At 36.3% G+C, this 20,188-nt stretch overlaps 1 protein-coding gene across 16 annotated transcripts; it reads left to right on the forward strand.

Moving 5' to 3' along the window:
• The first annotated feature begins 1,383 nt into the window (after positions 1-1,383).
• On the forward strand, positions 1,384-13,426 carry LOC140791297 (type I inositol polyphosphate 5-phosphatase 10-like). Of its 16 annotated transcripts, XR_012109554.1 has the most exons (16): positions 1,384-1,526; positions 3,581-3,661; positions 4,407-4,590; positions 5,063-5,176; positions 5,332-5,407; positions 5,982-6,047; positions 6,161-6,230; positions 6,345-6,449; positions 6,587-7,211; positions 7,301-7,494; positions 7,576-7,684; positions 7,819-7,967; positions 8,198-8,388; positions 9,238-9,359; positions 11,116-11,208; positions 11,298-13,426. XR_012109554.1 is itself a non-coding variant. In XM_073141792.1 (14 exons), exons 4-14 carry the CDS (start codon positions 5,147-5,149, stop codon positions 9,246-9,248), a joined length of 1,626 nt encoding a protein of 541 aa, XP_072997893.1. In that variant the 5' UTR covers positions 1,384-1,526; positions 3,581-3,661; positions 4,407-4,590; positions 5,063-5,146; the 3' UTR covers positions 9,249-9,705. The 16 variants fall into 16 exon arrangements, 13 of the variants coding, with proteins under 13 accessions (XP_072997893.1, XP_072997900.1, XP_072997894.1 ...); XR_012109552.1 differs by having other exon boundaries at positions 11,116-13,426; XR_012109553.1 differs by lacking the exon at positions 11,116-11,208.
• The last annotated feature ends 6,762 nt before the right edge of the window (positions 13,427-20,188 follow it).

The following is a 20,188-nucleotide window of genomic DNA, read 5'->3' on the forward strand; positions in this document are numbered from 1 at the left end:
GATTTAATTACTAGAAGTATCAAGCCATGCTTCAATCATTTATATTTGACAAGTAGAAGTATAAAATATTTTATTTAAGAACAAATATTCATTAAATTATATAATTAATTGTAATTGTTTTCTTTAAGAGATTATAACTTTCAAAATATCATAATTTCTATTATATTCTTCAAAATATTTTAATTGCCACCAAAATTAATCCAGTTTTTCAAAAGTATCAATCCATTAGTTAAATCTAACTAATCATATACACAACTTAAAATTTAAAAGACTATTTTGCCCTTGCATAAAGCATTTAAAATAATTTAAAAGCTGTCAAATATTATACCTAATATTATTAGTACAACAAAAAAATATTTTCTTTTATGCAGGATAAAACCTATCGATAAATATTATATATTCTAAATTTAAAACAGAGAATATTTTAATCATTTATATGTGTTTGCTAACTTTAATAATTATATGTTAAGAATATTACGTTAAAAACTAAAAAGAGTAAAAAAAATAAGTGATAATTTTGACATTTTAAAAATATAACGGTAATTGTGATATTTTAAAAGTTTTCAATGGCAATTATGTAAAAAAAACCCATTTATTTAATCGGAGAGCTAGGCCTTAATCCTCGCTTCAAGGGCCGATGTTTCGGATCTAACGTTAACTACCAGCGACAAACGTAAACGCCCTATAAATGAATTTATGGGATCATCACATCCACCGTTGAAGACAGCGGTCTAAAAGGATGAACGGTGGATCTGTTGCACTGGTAGAAAGTTTATATGCAATCCCACGTAACAGGATTCGATCGTACCGAATTAATCCAAATAGCAGAACCGTGGATTCGGGGTTGACACCGTTCCACGTTGTCATAACTAAGTTGACGAAACTACCCTTCTTATTGAAAGGAGTAAATTTTAAATAAAACCCTATAATTAATAAGTTAGATCTTGTGGACTATATTCGCTAATATGATTATCAAGTGGAGTAGTTTTTAGTCAATGAAAAAAAAACCAGAGAAAAGCAAGCAAACTTATATTAGTCAATCAGAACGTGTTAATATATTAATTAAGCCAATCGACTATTCTAATTACACTCGAAAGAGAATATATAAGACTATAAATTTTGAATGGACAAGATCAAAGCCGTAGAATAAATGCCTTACTGCATTTTTCTTCTAATTCATAAATACTAATTTGATAAGCAGTTTGAATTATCTTCGGAACTAACAGAAGAAATAAAATAAAAAATCTTGCTAATAAGAAATTAATTACCATATTTTGAGTAATGATAAGGGTATTATAGTCAATACAATTTTCCTAATTCGCAGGTTCCCCTATTCCGCTTTATAAATCTCTCGTGCTTTGGCACTAAAACCGACGTCTCTCTTTCTCTCCATCTCCGAAAAAAGACGTCATTTCGCCGATCTCCTCCACCAAATGCCGGCACGAAACGCTACCACCCCCCTCGCCGGCACGCATCCGGCGGCTGAGATCAACCGGTGACGGGAGCGTAGGAAGATGTCTAATCCGGTACGGACGATAGACCCAATTCTTTTTCCTTTCCCCCCTTAATTTACACTCAGAAATAGTTTTGTTCTATTTCTTCGTCGAGTTCCAACTTCCGACGAGCATTTGGCCGGAGCGTTACGCTTCTGCATTGAGTTCCGTAACGCCGACGGGAAGTTATTCGATTTCCAAAATGGAGGAAAACGTAATAAGTTCAAAATACCGGATACTAACAGCAAATTTTTTTTTGTTTTTGTTTTTGAAACACTATACCTATTCAAAGATCTTAAAACCTTTGAATAAGTATTATTTAAGTTAAATTAAAAATAAATAAAATTATTTTTTGTTTTAAAGAGATTATAATACCTTTGAAACATATGCATATAGCTCTCTAATAGGATTTATATGTGTAGCATTAGATAAAAGTATTTTATATAAAGAGGTGTTGGTTTTAAGGAATATAAAACTATATAGGTGACGCTGTGGGAGATTTATCACTATATCAACTTTTTCCAAAATTTATCAAAAACTTCCTACATTTACTTTTATTTTATTTATATTCTTACTTAACTCATGCATATGATAATTAATCGTTAAGCAAATAAACGGCATAAGAGTCTTTGAGGCAAGAGATGTATTAGCGGGTGAAGCCCATTTATATTTATTTAGGAAGAGAGGATAACAGGGGAGAGACAAGAGAGAAATGGGAGGAGGAAAAGAACAATATATTCCCAAGGCTAAGAGAGACTCCGTTGCTTTTATCTTGAGGAGAGAACGGGAGGCCCGAGGCAATAAGAATCTCTTCTCTCAAAATTCATCAATTTAGCTAATTCTATAAGGATCACCATAGTAGACTAAGCTCGCCTCCAGTTGGCCCAGTAGGTAGAAGAGACCCATAAAGGCAAAAGAAAGTGTCCAAAGAATTTGGATTAAAAAAAAAATGGTTGAGAGATTCCTACACCTCCCTACATAGAGGGTTCCAGGTTCCAGAATTCCTTTCTCGGTCGAAAGATTTCAATGTCTTGACTTTTGCCTACAATGATGAACTTCACCGGCTGGGGGCTTAATCCGGTCTGGACAAAGCCGGAAGCAGCACTGCATAAACGGAGGCAAAGGAGAAGGAATTGGAGGGAGAATTTGTGGTCCTGGCTAACAAAGTTATTACCGGAAAAATGCCTTTATAATATATTGTTCAATTTTTGTTCTCTTCTCGGTGATAGAAGAAGATTATGTGATGCGTACCTAATTCTAAGGAACATGTCTGTGGGGAATAACTTGCAAAGAAGGATCACGACACCCTCGATAAAGTGATGGTTTTAGAATAATTATTAGGAAAATTTGTATGCAAAATATTATTTTATAATGTAATTGTGATTTACACTATATATTTTTATTATTTATAAATCGAGCAAATATGTGGAGAAAATAATCGGGATTAAGAATATTTTATTAAGTAGAGATATTTTATTTCTAGAATGACTAAAACATCTTTTTGAGTATATTTTTGTATTTTTTTAGTATAGTTAATTTAACTCAGAAATTTAGTTAAGTTTAACTAACTGATATAGAGCTCGATTTATAAATAGTAAAAATATAGGATGTAAACTATAATTTTATTAAAAGACAGAGTGTTATATGCATCTCTTAAAAGTATTATGCATTTTATTTTTTATTATCTCTCACACTTTATCATATAAATATTTCTTATTCAACCTTTGTATTTGACTTTTAATATCTTATGAACAACTGACATTAATTATTCTAACAAATAGTTACCGTACAGAATGTATGATTAAGTATAGATGTAAATTAATCTTAATAAATTTGGATAAGTTTTTTTAACATTAAAATAAAAATAGAAGAAAATTTTATTTTTAAGATCAAAATGAGAGATATTTTTGGTATCTTAGTCCGTATTGCTAAATTAAAGTAAACTACGATGTTTTTGAATTATTAAAATCAAATTGTAAAGATTAAAAGATATATATATATTCATATAGTAAAGTGTGAGTAATAATAAAAATAATTTATTTATTTTTAATTAAAGAGAAGGCCGGTAAACCTCGTAATTTTCTCAGGAAAAGAAAAGGAGAAGCTGGTAAACCTCGTAAACGAAGTGCGTGGCATCGAAGGGTTCGTGACGTCGTAATCCAAGTAAGGTACTTACCATAGAATATGTACAGTTTTGTTAGTAGAAAAAAGAAGAAGAATATGCACAATTCTCGAGGCACCTCGTGGGGCTCAGTTCGAATGCACAATTCTCGAGACAACCCTTTTGTTTTTGGTTTATTATCGTTACACAAGGGCTATCAAAATTGCGGAGGAGCTCCTTGTAATTAGACTCAAATTTTGGTTTGATATTGTTAAGTATTATACGTGATATATCGAAAGCTTGTTGACTAATCCAACTAAGTTAAAATTGGTTAGTTTTTTCTGGTACATGAGTTAGAAACGAGCCAAATTTGTGACCCACAAATAATTTGTTTATCATTCACACCATTCTATATAAATATTTATTATTTGAACCTTGTATTTAATTAACACATATAAAAAACACAGTAAACATATTATGTTACTTTTTTAAACTTCTCTTTGTTTGACTGTATAGTAATTTCCTATTAAGAAAATTAATAGTAGGGCATTTTCACTCATTATAAATAAAATACAGAGTTCCAATGATAATAAACATAAAAGATAAGATGTCTTTAATAAAATTGGTTAGCTAAGTTTAGGTTAGAAAGTATCACAGGAGTATTTTTATAATTTTATTTATAAAAAAAAATTAAATTTATAAAATCACTAAAATATAGGGTGTTAATTATAAAATCACTAAAATATAGGGTGTTATCCAGTAAGTCTGCCACTCTGGCTCCATTGATAAGGTTCTCTGTTTGATTTGATCAGAGCTAAACTTAAGTATTAAGAGTTAAGAGTGGAACAGAAGATATTTGGGGGTCCGAAGAAGAAAGGAACAGAACAAAAGGGAGAAGACAAAAAGACTGGGCACGGAGTTCATTACGCGATCTTCACTACTTCTCGAAGACTTCGTAGATTTGACTGCGTCCTTGGTCGAACCGAAGACCTCCACGTGAGTCCACCCCTTCTTTTCTCGTTAATGCCGGACAAAGGCGCAGCTTTCTATATCTCTCCCTGAGAGGAGAACATTCATGTCCTATGAACTCCTTTGGATCCTACAATAGTTGTTTCTTTAGGACCCAAATGGCCTTTTGGCGTTTATTTTCCCATTGGCTGTGGCTTTTTGGGCTTTGAAGTGGGTTTCCTTCTCATGTTGGGTTGTCTCCAATTGAGGAGTCCTATCGGTCTGGTATTTGGGAGAATTTATGGTCTTTTAGAACAGGGGAGGAAGGTTGATCGAGGTGGTGGATTTGGTATAAAAATGTGATCTTGGGTTTGCTTAGGCTGGCAAAGTTGAGTCTTTGTGTTCTTGTTGTGTAATGTCCAGTTGTCCACAAATGATTTGGGTTTCAATTATTTCTCTTGAACATGTAAAGCTTCCATAGAATGTGGTAGTGTTTATACGTTGTGATCTTGGTTTGCAGTCAACTTTGTGAAGAGACTTGTTTTGGAGGAGCTTTTTGGTGCTCAAGTTATTACCCAGAAAAGGAAGCAGACACTTTGCAGAAATGACCTTTACAAAAGAAAGAAGAAAGAAGGTGTTTCTCTTGAGCCCACTAGTTAAGATTTATTTTTCTCTTTCATGTAGAATTTATTCTTAAATGATTGAACCTTTTTGTATAGTCGACTGAGAGCTTTCCTCTATTCGAATAAAAGAAAGTTGATTACTTCTCCTTTGGGTTGGTCTTTGTAGTTTAATATTCCGCGAGTCTTTGGGTTGAAGGAGAAGGAAGCATCAAAGAGAACTGAGAGCTCAATCAACTCCTCTGGTTGGTCTTACGTGCTGAAGTTTGATATCTTGTCATTGAAGTCTTTCATTCTTTCAGCATAAAGAAATAGAAGAATCTATTCTTTTCAAGAATTGCAGTTTGTTCTTAACTCTGTGGTTGGTGCACGTTTCTGAATCTGAAACCTTACTATTGTGGAAAGTAGGAATATATCGTACAATGGAAATAGATGTGTTTGGCAGTGGAGTATATTTCTCAATGATGGAAACAGTAGGATAATTTATCCTTTAATTCGTTGAAGGTGAGTCATTTCCTAAAGACTCTTCTAAATTTAGGAGAACAGTAAGAAAACCTCTTGTAAAAGTTCAAATAGTAGGAGATAAAATAGAAAAGTCCAGTTGATACAAATGGTATGACAAGCAAAAGAATATTGGAGAAAAAACTGAATGATATGTTATTGTTCGAGTTCTTTTACAGCACCATGATATACAATGCACTTCTATCCTTGAAAGACAAGAAAAAAAAAAGTACATGTTGCTGATATTTAATTTTTCAATTGAATCCTTGTCATATTCTAGAACTTCTCTAGTATATTTAACTGTGCACTTAAATATAGCAGTTGATTTTGGTGGGAGTCCAATTCAATCACCAAGAACACCTTCTCTTTACAGAAGCTTTTCTGGTACTTCCTTTTTCTTCAGCAGCTTTTTATCTGCATGAACATTTCAAGATCATCATCTCTCTGTCCATTTAAGTTGATATCCTTATTCCTTATTTTGAACTTAAATGGAGCAGAGAGCAAGAGCCAAAGTTTCAGTGCAATCTGTTCCCCAGTATCAAATATTACAAATCCTGAGGCTTTCAGGTACATGGGTGCAATTTCTTATGTCATCTGTTTAATTTTACTTTATTTATTTGTTATTTTCTCTTCTATCCGTCTTTGCTGCAACTCTAATTTGCTCTTTATCATTCTGTACAGAATATTCGTCGCAACATGGAATGTAGGAGGAAAACCTCCTCATATGGGGTTGAACCTTAATGACTTTCTTCCTGCTGACGACCACTCAGATATTTATGTTTTAGGGTATGTACCAACATATCACTTTTCTGTATCTTTTATATGAGATGCCATATTTGATGTTGTTCATGTTTATAGAATTTTCTATTGTTTATGCTGAACTATTCTGTTTCTCCTTTTTCTCTTCTTCACATTTCGATCAGTTTCCAGGAAATAGTTCCTTTAAATGCTGGAAATGTGCTTGTTATAGAAGACAATGAGCCAGCATCAAGATGGCTTACTCTGATAAACCAAGCATTGAATGGACCAACAGAAGCTGATGCAGATCATAGTTTCTCATACAGTCCATCTCCTTGTACCAGTTCAGTTTCTTCTCAAGCTTCCAGCCTTAACACTTCATTCTTAAATCATTCAAAGACAGCCAGTGGTTCATTACTCTTTCAGAAGTCTTCACTAAAAGGACTAAGCCAAACATATAGAACAGCACAGGGAAGACAGCTCAAGTCCTGCAACTGCCCGTTGGAAGTGGCCAAGAAGTCCTACAGGGAGACATGTTTCGGATGCCGGCGGTCTTATATTAGTGAGAGTGATCCCTCAGTTGAGGACGAGGACATTGAGGAGGAAGAGATATCAGGCAGCTTCACGGTTAGTGATATAGCTGCTGCTGTATCTAACTCTAGCAACCAGGTAAGGTACAACCTTATAGCTAGCAGACAGATGGTTGGTATTTTTGTGACCGTGTGGGTGAGGAAGGAACTTGTCCAGCATATAGGTCATCTTCGATTCTCTCGCGTCGGACTTGGGATTATGGGTTGTCTTGGTAACAAGGTGAGAGCCTGGCCGGCCATTCTTTGTCATGATAGCCTTTCTTTTGTTTGTTTCCTTGGTCTGAAGAGCTTATAATTTTTCGGTTTCAGGGATGTATATCTGTGAGCATGTCATTGCATCAGACAAGCTTCTGTTTCGTCTGTAGCCATTTGGCGTCAGGAGAGAAAGAAGGAGATGAATTGAGGAGAAATTCTGATGTCATAGAGATCTTGAAGCATACTCAGTTTCGAAGGATTTGTAGAAGATCTGGACGAAGAATCCTAGTGAAAATCCTTGACCATGAGTAAGAATCCTGCCACAAATTGCAGTTATATATCGTCATGTTCAGCAAACTACTTCTTATCAATTTCCTTTGTTTTTTCAGTCGGGTCATATGGTTAGGAGACTTGAATTACCGGATTTCACTGAGCTACTCCAAGACCAAGGAGCTTCTCAAGGATAATAATTGGGATGCTCTTCTTGAGAAAGATCAGGTAACTTGCATCTATCACCCCTGTGTTTCTTTTTATTTCTCAAGATAATTTTAACTATTCAGACAACTGCAAGTTTTAATATTTGTATGCAATTACAAATCATAATCTTTTGGTTTATATATTGCTTTGATCAGCTTAAGATTGAAAGAGAAGCTGGCCGAGTGTTTAAGGGTTGGAATGAGGGAAAGATCTATTTTGCTCCAACATATAAGTACTCCTATAACTCAGATGATTATGCTGGAGAGACTGTGACATCAAAGAAGAAAAGAAGAACTCCAGCATGGTAAGATCTGCGGTACCTAAGTTCCATATTACTATAAATTTGTTTCATATATCGAGATACCTGCCTATAGTTTTCATCCATGAAGATGTCAGATGCTAGTAAAAGTAGCAAAAAAAATTTTAATGTTTAGAAAGGTGCAACATCTGAGCCTATAAGTGGCTGCAAAATTTCTGTTTTTTGTTCCCTTAATTGTAGAACATGATGTCACTTTGTAATTTTAACATTTTCAGGTGCGATCGGATATTATGGCATGGTGATGGAATCATGCAATTGTCTTACATCCGAAGGGAGTCAAAATTTTCCGACCATCGTCCAGTATGTGCAGTTTTCATTGTTGAGGTTGGGGTGCTTGATGGAAAATTGAAGAAGGGCTTATCAACTCCCAACATGAGAATTGGTGCAGAAGAGCTTCTACTTCCAAGTAGTAACCTCACTTCCTAATTAAGGATAGCAACTGTCTACAATCTTACATTACTTTCTTTTATTTTGATGAAAGTCTAGTATCACTGTTTGACCTAGATAATTGTGTCACACATGCATCCATGCTGTAGTTCGGACTTTGATTATCTGATGTTACGGATCAGTCAAGATATACAGAGGCTATTATTCAGGAACTACTCTATTAATGCATACAAATAACAGCCTAAATGGTTATTACATATCATACTAGGACATGACATTGGAATCAGGTCAGCAAAATTTCAAGTGTTCTCAAGCTATCCTATGTATGGATAAGCAAAAGTTTCTTCGTCTAGTGTCATGTACAGTAGGTAGTGTCAATATATATGTCAATACTAATACACGTCGAAGTGATATAGTGCTAATAAAGTGGGCACATATTAACATATAAGCAGCAGAGCTTATTGATGAAACATTAGAAGAAATGGTTAGCAGGATCTCAGTTGGTTGGCTTTGATATGCAAGACAATCACAACAGTATGTTTTGTTTGTTTGGAAAATAACTGAAGCACTAGCATGCATGTGTACTTTCATGGTGAAAGGCCTTCTGATTTTCTGGTAAAGCCCTCTTTGGATGTGGTTTGCTAAGAACTCTTAAGATGTTCTGAAGTTCTTTAAATCAGCTAGTCCTAATACTAGATTGAGATTTTCTTTTTTCGTTATTGATATACTCGTTGGGCTACAGAATTTTAGCACATTCTATGCATAGGATAGCAAATTTATAAACTTATTAATTCTTCAATACTCTAACATAAATCATAGTGTGATTTTTATGTCGATGACACTAATCCTGTTTCCATATTATCAACAGGTACAGCATGAAAGATGTATCATTTCTTCTTAGAATTTATGCGACACACTAATGATACACACATGAATAGGTGATCGGTACAAGTTTATCTGTACAATATTATCCTACTAACAACATAATTGGTATGTATTGCCATCTTCATCAATATTTTCTTACATTCATAATGACTAGAAGTTATGATAATTCATTTGAATTTTTCTTTGTAAGTTTGAGATGCATTGACTACAGAAGGGACTGAGAGCCTAATGTCATATTGATTAACTATTTTTTTTCCAACGGTATGTCATTCAATTTGGTTGTAAATGATCAGGATTTTGGATTCTTTTCTTTGTACTTTTCCTGTTGGGGGATGAGGGTGAAAGTAAGATGGATAAAATGTGTAAGCTACATTTGTGAGGAATATAGCTGACTGTTAATTTTGAAGAGAGACAAATGATGAGCAAATTTATTTGTTCTCCCCTCATGAAAGCAGGACACTTTCTTCAGTAACATTTGTTTTCTGAAAATATAGTGGAATTGCCATTGTAATTCTTTTTTCTGAAAACTTTAAATGGTCTTTTTTTTCTCTTGAGAAATAACAGAAAGCTTTAAATGGTTGAGATGCCATTAACCATGGGAGATTCAAGCCTATTTTGCTATCTCTAGTAAATGATAATGTTTTCTCTTCTTTTTTTTCAATTTGAAGGTATAGGTTACTATTAAATCCCAAGTTGAGTAAATTTAGTAATGCATAAGAGCATATCTGCAATACGATGAGTGCAAGATTTAAGGAATGGATAGTAATCTACAAATGGATGTATATAATCGCACGTCTCTAACTAAAATATCATCTCTGAACGTAGAATACATTATATTTGGAGAACAAATTTACAGATAAACAGCTGCCTTCTATTGTTTGTTTCAAATATCGATTAATTGTATCATCAGATTCATTCAAAAGGCACTTTCTTAAATTATGGTAGACTATCTAAATATATCTCAATCTTTGTTTATGTATATTGACATATCTAGATTCATATCCATATCTGTATAAGCAAATGCCTTCAGGAAACAAATGAACAAAAACCGTGTGACTTCACTACTATTTGATATGTATCCAACTGGTTTTCACCCCTGTATGGTATGAAGTATAATTGTTCTGTTATGTAGTGGCAAGAAATAAATTGTGGTGGGCAGTATATCTGTTGGATAGTGTATTTTCAGTAACTCCTAAAGGAACACGACGAAAATGCAGTTACTGCATACCAATTTTTGTCGAAGCTAGGAAGCTAATATGCGGGCATCGTCGCATGCGGAGGATTGAGATAGACATTGAACCTATCATTCATGTCTAATTGTTGTTTTAGACTTGTTCAGGATTGGCAAAAATCAATGGTGATCTAGGCCCGTCGCATAGTACACGATTTGTGGTACGCATAAAATACAAATTCTTATAGGATTAATTCGCCTCAAAGGACAATATTGAATGCTTCACCACTGTATGTCTATAAATATGTGATTCCATAGTAGTTACAGTCAATAAGGAGACTAATTTTATTTTCCATCCTCCTTTCAGCATTGAGTGGTTCCTTTCTACTATGGATACTGTAAGCCAACCTAGCTTTTTCAGTCTAGCCATCTCCCTGGGATACTGGAATGGAATACTTTCTTTTCAAGATTAATTTGGATTCTTCGTTCACTCTCTGTCTCGCCGCGTTGTAATATCAATTTGCATAGATTAATTCTTGCTCTCTATTTTCTTTCTTTCCTTGCTGATCAGATTTTATGCTACTTGGTAAATAGTTAGTAATCTTCTGATAACTACTTGTACCATCTGTCAAAATGATTTTGCTGAAGAATTTTTTTTTTCTTACTACCTTTTTTTTCTGTTCCTTTCAGAGAAAAGGAAACTTGTTCTCACCATCAAATTAACTTTGACAAGAAAGAAAACAGACATCAACATGCATGGATCAAAATATATCGAAACAATTTGTACAGCTTATTATCTCTATTTTGAATGCCTTATTAAGTATCTCAGGAGACAACTTATAGGCTAATTATTAATGTTCTATTATAAGCAGAAAAGGGAACTACAAATAGAGGTGCTATTGCAAGATTGATACAAGCCCATTCAGTTCTGTCAACCACCCTCATCATTATTGAACTACTGGGATGGACCGCCTTGCTGAGACTTATCACCACGAGATGGATCACTGAAATCAAAATTGCCAAAGATTATCGGGTCATAGATGAATTCAGTGTTCATGCCCCTCAGCTGGTTCTCCTCTGCTGTCGTCTGATCATATGAAGCAGTTCCCGTTGGCATACGTGCCGGCTGCTGCATAGTATTCCTGATGTTTGTGGCGAAACTGCTGCTTCCAACATTACTCCCATACTGGTAACCCATTGTGTTACCATGCTGACGCGACGAACTTGGTCCTGCACGAAGCTCATTCTGGGTAGAGCTTTCCCCTACATCCGGAAATGCTTGTTGCAGAATTCTTGGGTCCAGAGATGTTTGCTGAGGTAGATTTGGATTAAAAGCAGGCCAAAATCTATCATAGTACATGTTCCGCAGAGGTTGGAATGATGAACTTGGATCCGCAGCCACAGGAGGAGTATGAAAAGGATTGCGACCAACCTGAGCCACTTGCGGTAGAGTGCTCACCCCTCCCTGGTACATCCTAATGTTGTTGTAGCTACTGCTACTTTCAGACGTACCAAAGAGCTGAGCACCTACTGGCCTTGTGTTCTCATTCATCATTTGCTGATTTGGTGGGTTCCGAAATCCGCAGATGAGTAGGTGTTGGTCCCTCTGATCCCGACTCCTAAACCCATATTGGTAATGGTAATGCAAACATCGTGGATGATTGCATGTAAAGACAGTGGGTGGATTCGGTATCATCAGCATCTCAGCATTCATCTTCTGAATCATTTCTCCTATTCTCCTCTCCACATTCCTCGGAGGCCAAGCTAGTAGAATATCCATTGGAATATCATTGTGCATATTCGCCTCAACATTTGAGCCATCGTTGGTCACATCCACATTGTAACCTCCTGTGCTGCTGCTGCCACCGCTTGACACCGGACCACTGTAGCCGCCCAAAAATAGCGGTTCTTGTGGTCGAGGCGCTTCTGGATGTTGTCGGTAGTATAGGTTGAACTCCTCGCGGATAACATGGTTCCACAGAGAGCACTCCTTTGCAGACATCCTATCTTGGAGGTACTTGGATTGCTTGACGAGGCGCATCAAATTGTCGAACTCGGGCGCCATATGCTTGATGATTGCTACTAGCACACTCATCTTCCATGACTTCTTTAGATCATGTGGCTTCTTGTACGGTGGGGGTCCTTGTTTTTCTGGAATTCTCATCTCTGGCCACCACTCCTCTTGTGAATTAGGCCACCATGGTGGTGCAACTCCCTGGTCTAGTGGAAACCTTCTTTGAGGTGGATCACAGTGCTGCATAAGAGAAGAGAGAAGAGAACCAAGGGTAGTATCTGAGAGCTCGAGGAGAGACTCAGCCACCGACATAGAATTGCCGCTCTCTGATGCATTCGGTGGTAGGGAGTTTTGGATATGGTACCTCTCCACCGCTGCCGGGCCATTCCGATCAAACTTCACCCTCTCCTTCCACCATGCTCGTAAACTATCAGAGGCACCACTCATCGGTTTACCCTTTTCAGGTATGATGCCGTAGACAAATCCCTTGGCGCCGCATGAGTCCATCATCTTGAGCATGTTCCTAAGAACTGCATCATGGGCTCTGGACATCTTCTTTTTTCTGGATTGGCTGTCGGGAGATTTGTGCACCTCCTTCTGCTTCCCCTTGTTCTTCTGTTGTTCCTGCAAGACTTTTACTTTGTCCTTACATTGCGCGATCTTTGCCTCGAGCTCCCTGATCTCTACTTCTTCGTCGTCGGCGTCATCGTCAGAGGTGATGTCATTGGAATTCACTGTCTGCGACTCGTTCATCTCTTCTTCCCTGATAGTAGAAGGACCAGCCTCATCAGGATTTGCAGCCTGAGCTGTCCCAGAGTTCTCATCAGTTGCAGATGGCATTTGAGGTGCCACATTATCGCTTGTAGATCTCTTATCAGGGTTCATCGTTTCTGAGATTAAATCAGAGGAGGAGAATCCAAAATTAGTGTATGAAAATAAAATGCACAAATACGTGATGCTTGATATTTGAATCTTTTTTGTGGGAAACCAAGTTTTCATGCATTCATGCATGTAATAGAATGTGGGATGTACTTTTTTTTTTGTTCGACAATATTCAAGTTTAGCACACTTCCATAATCAGACAGCACTTGAAGAAACTAACAAGAATGTCTCTTTATAGCTAAGCAAATTTGAAGTCAAACCTTTGTCAAAACAAAGAAAAATGGTAGTACTCCACGCCCAAGAGTGAGAGAAACTGGAAGAAAGTGAATCTAACATTAGAAGTATCACAGAAAAGAAAGTGAATCTAGATCACGCAGATAGATCATGCAAGAGCAATGCATAAGTATCTTCTCAAAAAAGAGATTCATAATTAAGTAGATGTATATATACATATACAGCAGTTGCTATAATGATCTATAAACAAAAAGGAAGGTAGAATTCTGCATCAACTAAGACCGAAAAGAGAATCTGCATCCGAAAAAAAAAAGTGAAATTACTATAAGAAATCAGTCATAATTGGAAGTTCCAAGAGCAAGTAAAAACTACTCCATGATAACATTTAGCCATCAAAGAAAACATCAGTATCTAATTTAACATGAGTTAAAGGCAACAAAAATAAAAAACTAGTGATTGAAGAAATATAAATTTTACATTTCACTCTCTGATTATAATATGATAATCTGAATATTTAATCTTCAAGCTATAAAAAGAAGAATAACTTTTTGAAATTAAGACAGGCTAGCAAAAACAAGCATATTCCAAAGATGTGAAGGAAAAAAATACTGAAGCTAAAAAAGAGAGAAGTCTAATTAATTTAAGAATTAAACTAGTGAGTAAGGGTAAACAAAAGAATATAGATTCTCTTAGAATTAAGCAGATAAAAGTTGGAAACATTAAGTTCTAATCTTATTATCTATTAAAAAACTTATAAACTAATCCACTTTAAGGAAAAGAAAAAGAAATGCTCAAGTGAAGAAAAAAGAGAAATAAATAAAATGAATGCAACAGCGACAGCAAATCTATCATTTCATATGTCAAAAACAAGCCCATACTAGCTGTACAATATGAGCAGCTTATTCTACTAAGAGGAGAAGGTATAGCCTCGGTAGAGTATTTTTAGTCTGCTCTAAATACTACCTTGAGAATGAGATGATCTAAAGTAACAGTAGATGTAGTAAGAGGAAGAAAAGAGCAGTATATGCTTAGGCTAAGAAGAGTGAGTATTTTTCATGGTCCAATGTGGCATGGAAGAGGGGGTTAAATAAGATCAAAATATTTAATAATGGAAGGTAAAATATAGGTGTCACCCAAACGAGTGGAAAAAAAATCCAGTTTGGCATTTGTAAAATTATGTTTACTATCTTACCCTTGTGCTTGATTTCCATGATAATTTTATCATGATTGTTATTCTCCTTATTTTTGGTATTCCTTCGTTCAAGAAAATGCTATGAGAGTATTTGACACTTAATAGATTTTCAGAGTACATATTTGAAACTTAATGCTACCAGTTCAACTGGAATTTGTAGTCGTGTCGATTTACCGATATATAGTAAGGTGATCGTTATAATAGTTGGCCGATACGACAAGAATAGCAGTTAATATTTTGGCGGGTGAACTAAATATCTATCGGAAAACATAATAAATAATCTCACCAGAGAGTTTGTTGATTTAATTTTAGTCGAGTTCCGCAAGTTAATCTGTGCTATATTGATCCATTCCATATATTTCTCGTACAAATATAACTAATCAAAGTTTATAACAAATCTAAGCAAACATGCTATAACCTATTACTACAGTCACATTTTGAAAGTAAAGGTTCCTTTTTTTTCAAAAAAGAATCCATAAATAGGAATATAAAGGTTGGTAGTTTCCAATATTCACATTGCCATGAGTTTTTGTATACTTTGAAAAAATAAAATAAATTATAGTTTAATCATTCAAAATGATGAGAATTTTAAGAGCATGGTTACTATGTTTAGCTTGCCTTTGGAAGCAATCAAAAAGGGTAGATTAGTAGTTTCATGTATGGATAGGAAAATTTTGAAACTAGGGTTTTGCAACGGCTATCAAATGAGTGACTGAGCTGTGCCAATTCACCAATCTTATTGTTTTATGAAGTATACCTCCCATATATTACTTAGGGCCCCACAGTAGATTCTAACCCAATAGCTAAACTCACCTTGTAAGTACCCAAAAAATCCCCCAATTTGCACTGCACCTATCTATCCCTTCAAAATTTTCAAAGTGTTCGTGAGAGCTTATGAATTATTTCATCCTATTTAGCAACTAAATTAGTCTCCAATTTTTGCAAGCTAAAAGATCAACTGCAATTAATAGTTGTCTCCATAGCTTCTCCAGCAGTGAATCTTAAGATTAATCTAATCCTACTCATACCACTACCAACGTTCCTCACTTCTAATCTGCATTCTCGGATTCACTTAATCTCTAAAATGGTAAGTTGGATCGCCTACCTGGATTTTCTCATAAATGTAGTCATTAACTCTGTAGATTATATAATTTCCTAAAAATGTTACTCAGTAGTAGGTATTTGATGATATGGTGACTTATCCAATCATTAAAGTCTTCTACAAATGGAAAAAATATTTATGGTTATCTTTTACTTGGGAGATATCCTATACACTATAGTCCTCTGACATTTAAGCAATTCCACAGTTTGACACCCTATGCGATTGAAATTTGAATCTAAAAGTAAGCAGAAAACACGCTAGGTTAAATGTTTTTTAAATTTATTGTATGTCTGGTTTGATCATTCTTTTTCTCTTGAGAAACAACAGAAAGCTTTAAGTGGTGGAGATGCCATTAGCCATGGGAGATGCATGCATATTTTGCAATCCCTAGTAAGTCATAATGTTTTCTTTATTTTTCAATTTGAAGATATAGGTTACCATTAAATCCCAAGTTGTAATTCAGATGAACATATCTGCAATACAATGAGTGAAAGATTTGAGGAATGGATAGTAATTTATAAATGAATGTATGTAATAGCACGTCTTGTAACTAGAATATCATCTCTGAGGGTAAAATACATTATATTTTGGAGAACAATTTACAAATAAACAGCTGCCTTATATTATTTGTTTCAAATATCTATTGATTGCATCATTGCATTCGTTCAGAAGGCATTTTCTTATGTTACAGTATACTATCTAAATATATCTCAGTCTTTGTTTGCGTGTATTGACGTATCTAGATTCATACTGATATCCATATAATCAAATGCATTCAGGAAAGAAATGAACAAATTGCGCGATTTCACCACTATTTGATATGCATATCCAACTGGTTTCCACCCCTATATGATAAGATGTATAATTGTTTCTCTTATGCACTGGCAACAAATAAATTGTGGCGGTCAGTAAATCTGTTCGGATAGCATATTTTCAGTAACTCTTAAAGGAACACGACGAAAATGCAGTTACTGCATACCAATTTTCGTCGAAGCTAGGAAGCTAATATGCGGGTATCGTCGCGTGCAGAGGATTGAGATAGAATTGAACCTATCATTCATGTCTAATTGTTGTTTTAGACTTGTTTAGGATTGGCAAAAATCAATGGTGATCTAACCCCCCCGCATAGTAAACGATATGTAGTACGCATAAAATACAAATTCTTATAGGATTAATTCGCCTCGAAGGACAATATTGAATGTTTAACCATTGTATGTCTATAAATATGTGATTCCATAGCAGTACAGAGTCACCAAGAAGACTTATTTCATTATTTTTCCATCCTCATTTCAGCATTGAGTGGTTCCTTTCCACTATGGATACTGGAAGCCAGCCTAGCTTTTTCAGTCTAGCCATCTCCCTGCGATACTGGAAGGGAATCCTTTCTTTTGAAGATTAATTAGGATTCTCCGCTCACTCTCTTACTCTGTTGTAATATCGATTTGCATAGAGAGGTAATTCTTGATGTCTATTTTCTTAATTCCTTGCTGATTGGATTTTCAGGCTACTTGGTAAATAGTTAGTAATCTTCTGATAAATACTTGTACCATTTTGTCAGATGATTTTGCTGAAGAATATTGTTTTTCTTACTACTGTTTTTTTTTTCCTTACAGAGAAAAGGAAACTTGTTCTCACCATCGAATTAACTCTGACAAGAAAGAAAGCAGACATCAACATGCATGGATCAAAATATATCGAAACTATTTCTAGAGCTCATTATCTCTATTTTGAATGCCTTATTAAGCATCTCAAGAAATAACTTATAGGCTAATTGTCAAAGTTTTATTATAATCAGAAAAGGGAACTACAAATAGAGGTGCTCTTCATGCATATTTATTTATGTCAACCACTCTCATCATTCTGCACTACTGGGATGGGCCACCTTGTTGCGACTTATCGCCATGAGATGGATCGCTGAAGTCAAAATTCCCAAAGATTATTGGGTCATAGATGAATTCAGTGTTCATGCCCCTTGGCTGGTTCTCCGCTGCCGTCGCCTGATCATATGAAGCAGTTCCCGTTGGCATACCTGAGGACTGCTGCATAGTGTTCCGGACATTATCGGCCAAAGTGTTGCTTCCCACATTACTCCCATAGTAGTACCCCATCATGTTACCATGCTGATGTGATGAACTTGGTCCTGCACGAAGCTCATTCTGGGTAGAGCTTTCCCCTACTTCAGGAAATGTTTGTTGCTGAATTCTTGGGCCCGGAAATGTTTGTGGAGGTAGATTTGGATTAAAAGCTGGCCAAAATCTATCATAGTATATGCTCCTCGGAGGTTGGAACGAGGAACTAGGATCTGCAGCCATAGGAGAAGTGTGAAAAGGATTGCGACCAACTTGAGCCACTTGCGGTAGAGTGCTCACCCATCCCTGGTACATCATATTGTTGTTGTTGTAGCTACTGCTACTTCCATACGTACCAAAGAGCTGAGCACCTAGCGGCCTTGTGTTCTCATTCATCATTTGCTGATTTGGTGGGTTCCGAAATCCGCAAATGAGTAGGTGCTGGTCCCTTTGATCCCGACTCCTAAACCCATACTGGTAATGGTAATGCAAACATCGTGGATGATCGCATGTAAAGACAGTGGGTGGATTCGGTATCATTAGCATCTCAGCATTCCTCTTCTGAATCATTTCTCCTATTCTCCTCTCCACATTCCTCGGAGGCCAAGCTAGTAGAATATCCATTGGAATATCATTGTGCATATTCGCCTCAACATTTGAGCCATCATTGTTGACGTCCACATTGTAACCTCCTGTTCTGCTGCTGCCACCGCTTGACACCGGACCACTGCCCAAAAACAGCGGTGCCTCTGGTCGAGGCGCATCTGGATGTTGTCTGTAGTATAGATTGAACTCCTCGCGGATAACATGGTTCCACAGGGAGCACTCCTTTGCAGTCATCCTATCTTGGAGGTACTTGGATTGCTTGACGAGGCGCATCAAATTGTCGAACGCGGGCGCCATATGCTTGATGATTGCTACTAGCACACTCATCTTCCATGACTTCTTTAGATCATGTGGCTTCTTGTACGGTGGGGGCCCTTGTTTTTCTGGAATTCTCATCTCCGGCCACCACTCCTCTTGTGAATTAGGCCACCATGGTGGTGCAACTCCCTGGTCTAGTGGAAACCTTCTTTGAGGTGGATCACAGTGCTGCATAAGAGAAGAGAGGAGAGAACCAAGGGTAGTATCTGAGAGCTCGAGGAGCGACTCAGCCACCGACATAGAATTGCCACTCTCTGATGCATTCTGCGGTAGAGTGTTCTGGATATGGTACCTCTCCACCGCTGCCGGGCCATTCCGATCAAACTTCACCCTCTCCTTCCACCATGCTCGTAAACTATCAGAGGCACCACTCATCGGTTTACCCTTTTCAGGTATGATGCCGTAGACAAATCCCTTGGCGCCGCATGAGTCCATCATCTTGAGCATGTTCCTAAGAACTGCATCATGGGCTCTGGACATCTTCTTTTTTCGAGATTGACTGTCGGGAGATTGAGACACCTCCTTCTGCTTCCCCTTGTTCTTCTGTTGTTCCTGCAAGATTTTTACTTTGTCCTTACATTCTGCAATCTTTGCCTCGAGCTCCCTGATCTCAAGTTCTTCGCCTCCATCGTCATCATCAGAGGAGCTGTCATTGGAATTCACAGTCTGCGACTCGTTCGTCTCTTCTTCCCTGATAGTAGAAGGACCAGCCTCATCAGGATTTGCGTCCTCACGAGCTGCTGTCCCAGAGTTACCATCAGTTGCAGATGGCATTTGCGGTGTCGCATTATCGCTCGTAGATCTCTTTTCAGGGTTCATCGTTTCTGAGATTAAATTAGAGAGAATAAATTCGAGGAGAATCCAAAATTAGTGTATGGAAAAATAAATGTACAAATGCGTCATCCTTGAAATGTGAATATTTTGTGTCGGAAACCAAGTCATGCATGTAATAGAATGTGGGATGCACTCTTTTTTTTTTTTTTTTTGGTTCGACTATATTCAATTTTAGCACACTTCCATAATCAGACAGCACTTGAAGAAACTAACAAGAAAGTCTCTTTATGCCATTAAGTTTTAAGTAGCAAAATTTGAAGTCAAAACCTTTGTTAAAAAGAACAAGAAAAGAAAAATAGTAATCCAATCTCAAGAGTTAGACAAACTGGACATTAATTTGGACATGAAGATATGTGGAAAACAATATTTCTGCAGATAGTTCAAGATAGTTATATGATTTTAAGGATCAAACTAACATTAGAAGTAACGCAGAAAAGAAAGTGAATATCTAAAAGTCTTATTTTAAGTACAAAGCAAATAGATCACGTAAGAGCAATGCGTGACTATCTTCT

The sequence above is a fragment of the Typha latifolia genome, chromosome 6 (genome assembly GCF_019914945.1).
Source record: "Typha latifolia isolate L0001 chromosome 6, TyphaL0001v2, whole genome shotgun sequence".
Lineage (NCBI taxonomy): Eukaryota > Viridiplantae > Streptophyta > Magnoliopsida > Poales > Typhaceae > Typha > Typha latifolia.